Source organism: Lipotes vexillifer, unplaced genomic scaffold, assembly GCF_000442215.2.
Source record: "Lipotes vexillifer unplaced genomic scaffold, Lipotes_vexillifer_v1.1 scaffold1083, whole genome shotgun sequence".
In the NCBI taxonomy this organism is placed as follows: domain Eukaryota; kingdom Metazoa; phylum Chordata; class Mammalia; order Artiodactyla; family Lipotidae; genus Lipotes; species Lipotes vexillifer.
Window position 1 is genome coordinate 167,446 of NW_006774513.1, and position 10,565 is coordinate 178,010.

The 10,565-nt window shown below is 40.3% G+C and overlaps 1 protein-coding gene across 1 annotated transcript in view; it reads right to left on the minus strand.

The window, feature by feature from the left end:
- Nucleotides 1-10,321, minus strand: part of ARL15 (ARF like GTPase 15) — a gene marked incomplete at its 3' end in the record, with an annotated part of 58,607 nt that extends 48,286 nt beyond the window's left edge. The window contains exons 1-3 of the mRNA XM_007449172.1: nucleotides 10,215-10,321; nucleotides 9,039-9,201; nucleotides 8,695-8,839 (exon numbers count right to left, since the gene is read on the minus strand). Coding sequence (XP_007449234.1) covers nucleotides 8,695-8,839; nucleotides 9,039-9,201; nucleotides 10,215-10,321 — 415 coding nt within the window. The remainder of the gene's footprint in view (nucleotides 1-8,694; nucleotides 8,840-9,038; nucleotides 9,202-10,214) is intronic.
- Nucleotides 10,322-10,565: the final 244 nt, after the last annotated feature.

The following is a 10,565-nucleotide window of genomic DNA, read 5'->3' on the forward strand; positions in this document are numbered from 1 at the left end:
CGACCATACCAACAAAGCCCATAGTTATTTTTTACGTTTTTTCCCCATTTTTGATTCAAAAGCATAGTTTTGCAAGGTTTAATTTTCAAAATGAATGTAAATTTAATTCTCCTTGACAGAAGATTGTGTTTTCCAATATATGATCATTTCAACTGATGTACCACGAGTTAATTAACAAACTCTTTTGATATAGGACATTTAAATTACTTTAAAGTTTTAGTTATACAAAATGTTGCAAGGAATCAGTTTGTTCATAGTTTCTTTGAAATTACACACTTAATGGAAATTCTTAGTGACATGCTTATTAGGCCAAGGGATGTAAATATTTTGGTAACCTTTAATTTATATGAATAACTTCTTTCAAAAAAAAAACGGACAACACACGTTTTGGTAAATTTAGGTATAAAATTAACATTTTCTTATTTATTTTCTAGTAAAGTTGAACTTCTTGTAAAGCCAAACCTTTCCATTTATTTGTTTGCCATTAATTCTTTTCTTGAATACCTTTGTGGACTTAGCTTAATTAATCAATTAGATTCTAGACACTACTTGTGAACGTGACTGAATTCTCTAAATGGGACTGTCATAAACTCTTATCTGTAATATCTGATAGAAATACTTCTCAACAGCATTGCTTTTACTTACATTTGTCATCTTAATCTTAGCTTTCCAGTCTTTCTAAACTTTTATATAGTTAGCTCCCTTGCTCGTTCACTTTGTACATTATTCTCCGTAGGACCTCCTTCAGCTATTCTCCCGTCCTCACATGGAATGTTCACATGCACATGTGGCTGTCTGACCTCCTCATTTCTTCTGGTTACCTTTTCTTGCCATTGGGTTTTATCATTTATTTTAGGACCTTCCTTCTACCTCCTTTGTTCTTCTTCAGCTGCATACATACACAACAAAAAGGAGCCGGCAGTTGAGTTTGAACAGGCTGGCAATGTCCGTCTGGAACTCTGGTGAGGACTGGGTTTTGTGGGTCCACTGATAACTAAAATCAGCCTGCTTGGTTCTCCTCTGCCTCCACCCCTCCTCTGTCACCACTAATTAGTTTCTCCAACCTCTTGCCCACCTTCATTAGCTACAATAAACATACAGACTCAACCAACAAGCATCTACCCCTTCTCTTCTCTTTGCACCTCATGCCCAACTCTGCCCTGCCTTTATCCTTGCAGAGCCCTCTCAATGAATCACAGGGAACCTCACCTTTGTTAAGAAAAGTCTTCTCTAACCTCCAACATTTTCTTACACACTTTTCCTTCCTTCTTATACTAGCAAACAGAGCTTTTCCTTCCCTCATCAGGGCCAGCCAGGACAAGCTTTGCTTCCGTATAATGATTTTACCGCTTTACCATACTCACCTCTTAATAACTTCCCAGCTAAAGTTGTGACATCTGTTTCTGTGTCGACCTTTGCATTTCCATCTACCAACTTTCAGGGCATTTGCTTATCTATCTGAATGAATTCAACACATTTGTCCACCACTCTATCTGCTTCTACTCTTAGAGACAACATTCTCCAAACTAATGATCAAAGCTATCCTCCAAATTTTCAGATCTCCAAAACTATCAGATCTAAATTCACATTAGCCATCACTAATTTGTTAGTATAAAGTTGTAGATCCCATCAAATTTTCTACATAGATGATCCTGTCATCAGCAAACCAAGAAAGTTTTACTTATTCCTTTCTAATCTGGAAGCCTTTTATTTCTTTTCTTGCCTGATGCACTGGCCAGAATCTTTACTACAATGTTGAACAGAAGTGGTGAGAACAGACATCCATGTCTTATTCCTGATCAGACCAGGAATAAATTCTGTATTTCATCATTAAGTATGACAACAGCTATAGGGTTTTCATACATGACCTTTAACAGTTGAGGAAATTCCCTCTGTTCCCATTTTGGTGAGAGTTTTTATCAGAAATCAATGTTTTTTGCTTGTTTGTTTGCATCTCTTGAGATGATCACATGGTTTTCTTTTCTTAGCTTATTAATATTGTAAGTTAAATTTACTGATTTTTGAACATGAAACCAACCCTGTATTCCTGGGATAAATGTTACTTGGTCATGACACATTATCCTATTAAAAATATACTACTTTAAGATTTGATTTGCAAGATTTTTGTTTATATTTTTGGTCTCTATGTTCATGAGGGATATGGTATGTAGTTTTTTTGCAATGTCTTTATCTGGTTTTGACATTAAACTTGCTGGTCTTATAGAAGGAGTTAGAAAGTCTTCCCTCCTCCTTCAATTTTCTGAAAGATATTGTGTAGCAGTGGCATTATTACTTCAGATGTTTGACAGAATTCACCAGTGAAGCCAACTAAACTTCAATTCTTTTTTTTTTAAACTATAATTTCAATTTCTTTAATAACTATAGATCTGGGCTTTCTATTTCTTCTTGAACGAGCTTTGATAACTTGTCTTTCAAGTAATTCATCCATTTAAGTTGTCAAATTTACTGGTATGAAATTGTTCATAATATTCTATTATCCTTTTAATATCTATAGATTCTATATTGATGTAATCTCTCTCATTCCTGATACTATAAATTAGTGTCATCTTTGATTTTTTTTTCCCTGATCAGTTTGGCTAGAGTTTCTTAAGCTTTATTGATCTTCTCAAAGAAGCAGCTTTTGATCTAATGAGTTTTCTCTACTGTTTTTCTATTCCACTGATTTCCACTTTGATCGTTATTATTTCCTTTCTTTTGCTTACTTTGGGTTTGACCTGTCCGTCTCTTTTAGTTCCTTAAGGTGGAGGTTGAGGTCACTGATTTGAGGGCCTTCTTTCCTAATCCAGGGGTTCAGAGCTATGAATTTCCCCCACAGTCCTGCTTTAGAGACATCCCACAAATTCTGATGTGTTGTATTTTCATTCAGTATAAAATACTTTACAATTTCTCTTTTGATTTCTTATTTGATCCATGGGTTATTTAGAAGTACTTTAGTTTTCAAATATTTGGGGACTTTTCCAGAGATGGTCTTGATTTCTAATTCAATTCCATGCGGTCTGTGGTTTGAATACTTTTAAATTTATTGAAACTTGTTTTATGTCCTCAAATATGGTCTTATTTGGTAAATGTTACAAATGCACTTGAGAAGGTTCTCTGCTGCTGTTGTGTAGAGGGTTGTATACATGTTAATCAGGTCCAGGTGGCTGATAGTGTTGTTCAAGTCTACTACCTCTATTTTCTTCCTACGTGTTCTATAAATAATTGAGAGTACTGAAATCTCTGACTACAATTGTGGGTTTTGTCAGTTTTTGCTATGTGTATTTTTGAAGTTATTACGTACGTAAATGTTTAGCATTGTTATGTCCTCTGATTCAAAGACTCTTTCATCATTATGAAATGAACTTCTTTATCCTCAGTATTATTCTTTGCTCCAAAGTCTACCTTGTCTGATATTAATATAGCCGCTCCAACTTTCTTTTGACTCTTTCTTATGCCTATTGGCATAACATATCTTTTTCCATCTTCTTACTTTTAATCTATTTGTGTCTTTATATTTAAAGTCAGAATATAGTTGAGTCTTGTTTTTTTAATCTAATCATATTCTCAGTCTCTTAATTGAGGAGTCTAGACTGTTTGCATTTAATTTGATGACTGATGGTCAGGTTTGAGTTGCTAACACCTTGCTACTTGTTTTCTATTTGTCCCATATATTCTTGTTCCCTTTTTTCCTGCCTTCTTTCTGATTATTTTTTATAGTTCCATCTTACCTTATTTGTTGCCTTATTGGCTCTCACACTTCCTCTTGTTATTTTAGTGGTTGCTTTAGGGTTTATAGTGTATCTTTAACTTATCATAGTCTACCTTCAAGTGTCTACCTCACATATAAGAACCTAACAATGGTATACCTTCCCTTTTTCCCCTATGACTTTTATTCTATTGTTCTCATGCATTTTACTTTTACATGTTATAAACTCCACAATATACTGTTTTTATTTAAACAATTATAAAGAGATTTAAATAAGAACTAAATCTTATATAATTATCCATGTAGTCACCATTCTGTTACTTTGCTTTGTATAGATTCAGATTTCCATCTGTAATCATTTTTCTCCTGCCTGAAAAACTTCCTTTAGCATTTTCTTATAACTTTGGTCTGCTAGCAATAAACGCTTTTACTTTTTTAATGTCTGAAAAAGGCTTTATTTTGAGTTTCTTTTTGAAAGATACTTCTGTTGGATATAGGCTGATAATTATTTTTCCCTTCAGTACCTTAAAGGTGTGCTCCACTGCCTTCTCCTTTGCATCGTTTGCAGTGAGAAATCTGATGTCACTCTTATCTTTGTTTCTGTGTAACATCTTTTCTCTGTTTTTAAGATTTCCTTTTTGTATTACTCAGCATTCTCCAGAGAAACAGAACCAATAGGATGTGTGTGTATACATAGAAAAATGTTTCAAGGAATTGATTCATAATACTATGGAGGCTGGCAAGTCCAAAATCTGCAGGGTAGGTCAGTAGACTGGAGACCCAGGAAAGAGCCAATGCTCCAGTTCAAGTCCCAAGGCCACCCAGTGCAGATTTCCTTCTTGCTCTGGGGAAGTCAGTCTTTTGTTCTATTCAATCCTTCAGCTGGTTAGATGAGGCCCCACCACATTATATAAAGAAATTTACTCAAAGGCTGCTGATTTATATCTTAATCTCATAGAAAAACGCACTCACAGAAATATTCAGAACAATGTTTGACGACATTTCTGAGAACTGTGGCCCAGCCAAGTTGACACCTCTCATGGTTCATGTTAGTTTCTACCCCAATGCTCTACTGAAACTGGTCTACCATTGGTCATTAATGGTCACCACATCCATTGCCTCCTCTCAGATTTTAGACTTCGGTTTATATTATTTAATTCTGGTTCCTTTGATCTATTGTTCACATTTGACATATATGATACTATACAGAACTGCCTGGTTTAGATTCCCTGTTTAATGCAGATGCTAGAATGTAAGCTCCAAAGGGCAAGGATATTTGTCTAGTTTGTTCAGTGACGCACCCTTAGGGCCTAAATCAGTGGCAATCATGTAACAGGCATTCAATAAATGCAGAAAGAATGAATGAAATATAGTTGGTGCTTAGCACATTTCTCCTCCCTCTCTGCTCATCATCCCTCAACAATCTCATGCAAATCAACAGTTCAGTTGTATCTCAAATCTAGATCTCTTGCTATAAGCTCTCTTTAGTCAGCCTGTCTTTTGGCATTTGGATCACTGTTGAAAGTCCTGCCAACACCTCAAATTAGCATGTCCAAAGCTAAGCTCATTATCTTGTATCTTAAAACTGTCTGTCACCTTCTTCCCACTTTTTATATTTCACTCAGTCACCAGCTAGAAGTCATACTTGATTCTTTTCCTTTCCTCTCTATTTCCCAATGTCTTTGCCAATTTTATAGGATGAATGACATCTGCCTCTAACTCTCCATTCCTCACAGCCCCTGATGGATCACCTCTCCATGCTACAGGTCTCTCTCAGTAGCTTCTCTAGTCTCTAGCTTTGGGTCACAACTCATGCTATACCGCCACATCTTGGGCCTCAACCCAGTAAGATCACGAACTGTTCTCCAAATGCACCCTATGCTTTCTATCCTTACTCTCCTCACCCCGTTCCTTAGATTCTCCCCATCATATGAGGCCCTATTTGAATGAGGCCTTCTTTGATCCCACAGATTAGAAACGATCACTCTTTTAACTTTCATATTTATACCATCAAGTATAGCACTTATTCTGTCTTAGCTCCTGGCATATATTAAACATTCAATAAATTTAAACTGTTTATCATTGTAATCCTACCCCAGGTATAAACTTCTTGATAGCCGAGACCTCCAAACAGGTCTCCAAAAAGGCACTGCGCCTGGTTCAGGACAATGACAACTCACAGAAGCTTGATATCCAAAATGTCAGCCAACTTACTAATTCATCAGAAAATCAATTAGCACACAACGTTACAACGGGTTCCAGTAAGAGGAAAACATATTATTTAAAAATTGAATAAAAGCAAATATAGAACATAATGCATTGCAATTTACAAATAATAAACTATAAAATTATTTACAGATCATTTTGTACATTGTAATTCAAAACTGTGCTTCTAGCAATAGTGCTTCTCATTTATACCTCTGATAAGTGAAGAACGGTATACTTGTATTACTCATACGTATTTTGAAGGAAGTTATTTTGCTTTAAAAGAATTGTTAAGTTAATAAAGTCTGCATATTACGTAACACATTCCTCAGAAGACGTCCACAGCTTTACAGACAACTAGCAAATAATACTCTCATCAGAAATTCTAAGGCTTGGGTACCACTAACCTTCATTTGAAGACCTGCACCGGCATCCTACCTCTGTCATTAGCTGTGTGAAAACAGCCATATCACCATACCTTTGAGCCTCAGATGATTTAAAGACAGAATATGGAAAAAGAATCTTACCTGTCATAAAAAGCAGTTATGAGGTTCAGAGAGGTACGATATTTTATGTAAAAACATATGGATTCAATTTACTGTTGCAGGCTTATTCACTCAACAAGCATCTTAGCTATGTCCAAACTGTGTGCCAGGATCTGGATGCACAAGCTAAATAAGATGCTCTATCTGCCCCTTAGCCTGGGGAGACAAATGTGTCAACAGCAGTGTTTCAGGCACTACATGGTAGAGAGATAAACACTTCACAGTGGGAGAGCAGGGAGTTCTCAGTTCCATGTGGGGGAAAGGAAGGTAGTTAGAAATGGCTTCCTGCAACAGGCCACACTTGAGCTCTGTTCATCCTCCCTGTGGCCTCACCAGTCATCATGAACCCCTCAAGCTTTTCCTCATCCTTTAATCAAGCTATGTCTCTGTTTCTTCACAGGTCCACAGTTTCTTATCTACAATTCTAAACTCTGAAAAGCTTTCAAAGCCTGCACTCTTCCCCTAGCTTATTTGGTGGCAAAACCTGGCCTGAAATGAGGTAAGGCTCTTGGTCATCAATATTTTTCCTACTTAGAGGAAATCCTAGTCAACGGTTCCATCATATACCCTTCACCTAAGCCAGGACCTGAGTCACCCTTGGCTTCTCTCTCCCCCTCATCCTCCAAACCCAACTGACCAGCAAGCTCTGTCAATACTAGACCTGCAATAAGTATCCTATCTATTCCCTCCCTCCTCCCTCCCCCTCTATTCTCCCTCCCTCCCCCTACCCCCTCCTCCCCCATCCTCCCGCCCCTCCCCCTCCCCCCCTCCCTCCCATCACTGTCTTAGTTAATGGCTAATGGAGCTTTCCACAGTTCAGCCTCAGCATCATGGCTAGCGTGATCTTTCTCAAATGGATATTTTATCACACAGTTTCTCTTTGCTTAAAATATGTGCAGACGTCTCTGTGCTATCTACAAAGTTCAAATTCCTGAGTGTGGTATAAAAGGTTTGCCAAGATTTGGCCACTGCCTATCTCCTGTGACTCAACTCGTGGCATTCTACTAACCATGTGTCGCAGCCACTCGGAAATGTGGTTCCCAGGAGGTAGCAACCTGTTTCAGGCCCCTCTGCCTTCACACAGCTTCCCCTCTGTCCCCAAATCTTCGTTCTTCTCCCACCTCACTCTCTTATTCCTGCTTGTCTGCCAGGCTTGCTTGTCCTCAAGATCCAATGTAGAAAACTCCATCATGTATCATCCTCCCCTTCCCCCAGTCCGAGCAAAACTGATTGCTTCTCCACCTTTGTGTATTTCTGGACACAAGCTTAATGTCTGTGTGGCCCATGGCCTGAGTCTCCTGGAGTGCTGGGATCACTGCTTATCCCCAGTTTCTAACACTGGACCTAGCACATGGTAGGTGTTCAAAAAAGAAAGCTGTCTGAATGAACAATCGTTCTAAGTTTCCCCGACAATGTGCCAGCCCACTCCTTCCCTGTCAGTTCTCCCACAGCAGCTCTGGTTTTCACCTCCCATAATTTTCTCTAGTTAACACTTGTCTTTCCCGCTTCATTTTCAGAGGAAGAAGAGGACACTTTTGGCGAGTGAGAAAAGTTCTTGGTAGCACTTTGATACTTTGGGGCAGATAATTCCTTATGGAGGGTGCCCGTCCTGTGCACTGTAGGATGTTTAGCAGCATCCCTGGCCTCTACTCAAAAGAAGTCAGTAGCACCCTCCCCAAGCTGTAAGAACCAAAATGTCTCCAGACATTGCCAGATGTCCCCTGGAGAGCAAAATCTGCCCTGATTGAGAACCACTGCCTAGACTGACTTTTCATGGCCACCTCAGGGAACAACATGGCAAACCTGAGCAACGGTCCCTGTGCCCACCATCTTCCAGGCAAGAAGATTCAGACTATCACTTGTACCGTGTAGGGCGTGTGTGACCAACACGAGTAGGCTAGAGTGACACTTCAAGGGAGGAGGACGCTCAGTGGGCCTGAGCTGAACCCATCTGTCACAGTACTAGAATTCCAGGTTGCAAGGTTAGTTTCTATCAACATTCTCCTGGCTTGATTTATTCAGTGGCACTGAAATGACCAACTAGAGGGATGAAGGGTGCAGCAATTTGATGCTATTAAAGCCCCCCTTAAATATAGTTTGAAAAATAGAGCATCTAAAAATAAATAATAAACTGACTGAAGCATTTCAGTGAAATGAGGGGACCCCACCAACAGCATAGGAAACGAGAGCATCCCAGGGGTGAGGAAGAAAAGGGCGAGAAGCCGGCACTGTACCCACCTGTGGTCGACACCACGCTGTTGGGGCTTTCACTGCAGAGCTTGGACAGCAGGCTGGTCTTGCCAGAGCCCGTGAGGCCTATGCAGACCAGGTCATACTCTGGGCGTGCAGGTGGTGGTCCCTTGCAGCAGAGTGCTCTAAAACACTGCCGAGAGAGGGGAAATGCAGCTCTTTTAAGCATGACTGTAGGCACAAAGCTTAGTCACATTTCAAATGACTATGTACTGAGAGGTAATTAAATAACCTATTGACCCTAAGGAGGAAAGGGACCTTTAGAGTGAGAGACCAGGAGGTCACCGCCTTGACTAAGCAATCCAAGTTAACTTCCTAGGAATGAGACCCACTCGGACTTGCCGGCTCCCCTCCTGCTGAGACGGGGGCACCGCGAGGGGTGCCACGTCATTATGCAGCTTTTCTGCCAAAAATGCACCACCTGCATCCAAGCACAAGGAAATCAGACGACACTGCCGCGAGGAGCATTCTGCAGGACAAGCAGCCTGCTCTTCTCTAAAACGTCAAAGAAAGACTGAGGAACTGTTCCAGGTTCCAGAAGACTAAAGAGACATAACAAATGCCACGCCTCCTGGATTGGGTGGGGGAAGAGACACCATAAACGACAGTGTTGGGACAACAGGTGACAGCTGACTAGAGACTGAATGTTAGAGCCTGCAATGACAGTATTACTTAAGGTTAAATTTTCTGAATTTAATCAGCGGACTGTGGTCACATAAGGAATATCATTGTCCTGAGAAAACACATACTATAGTACTTAGAGATGAAGAGTCTTGACATCTGCAATTAACTGGCTACGAACATTTCTAAATCTCTATCTCCATCACCATCTCCACGCCTAGATGGTGAGGAATGTGATAAAGCAATCATGGTAAAATGTTAATGACTGGGGAACCTGAGTAGAGTCTACAGGAAAGTTCCGTGTACTAGTCTTACAGTGCTTTGATGTTATTTCAAAATAAAATGCTTTTAAAAATCATTAAACAGAATTCCTGTGTATATCACCGCCATCTTGACCCTTGCTAAATCTTGCTTCAGGTCAACTGACCTCAGGGTACTATGAACTGCTGTTTGCTCTGCAAGGGTTAAAGACAAGGGGATTTGGGAGGCTGGAAGCCATTCATGCAGTTTTTGGTCTTTCTACTTATTTGACCTCCACTTATTAGGGGCCATATTGTAGGTGCCAGCTTGTAGAGTCTGAAGCATTTAGCACCTGAAAGATTCAACAGAGGAAGAGGGAGACAGAGAGGTAAGAGGGAGGCAGACCTACTGACTTCTGGGTCCTTTGGAGATCATGAGAGAAGAGACCTATAAAATGTCTGTGCTAATTCTTCTTACTCAGATGAAATGTGAGGCCTAACTGGCTGTCATACTCTCAGAAATCAAGCTTGATTATTTCTCACCCTCACTTCTCATATCCACGTTAGTCAATTGACAAGTCCAGTCCACACGACCTCTGAAACAGGCCTAGAATCTGTCTGCCTCTCTCCAGCCCAGGCCACCGCTACCTGGACAACATCAACATCCTCCAATGGGTCCCAGTACATTCACCGTTGCCCCCTCTATTCTCCACACGGCCTCCATAATGATCATCATGGTCTACAAGACCTTCCATGATCTCTCTTCCACCCACCCCTCCAGCCTCACCTCCATGATTCTCCTCTTACTCTCCCTCTCACCTCCAGTCACGCTGACCCTCTGGCACCTCAAGGCATTCAACATCTGCCTCTCCCTCTTCCCCCCAACTCTGAGCATAGCGAATGCTTTATTGGCTTTCGGGTCCCAGTTAGAGCACCCCTTCCTCAGGGCCGCCTGCTCTGATGCTAAGAGTACATTAGCAATTCATGTCAAGCTCTCAC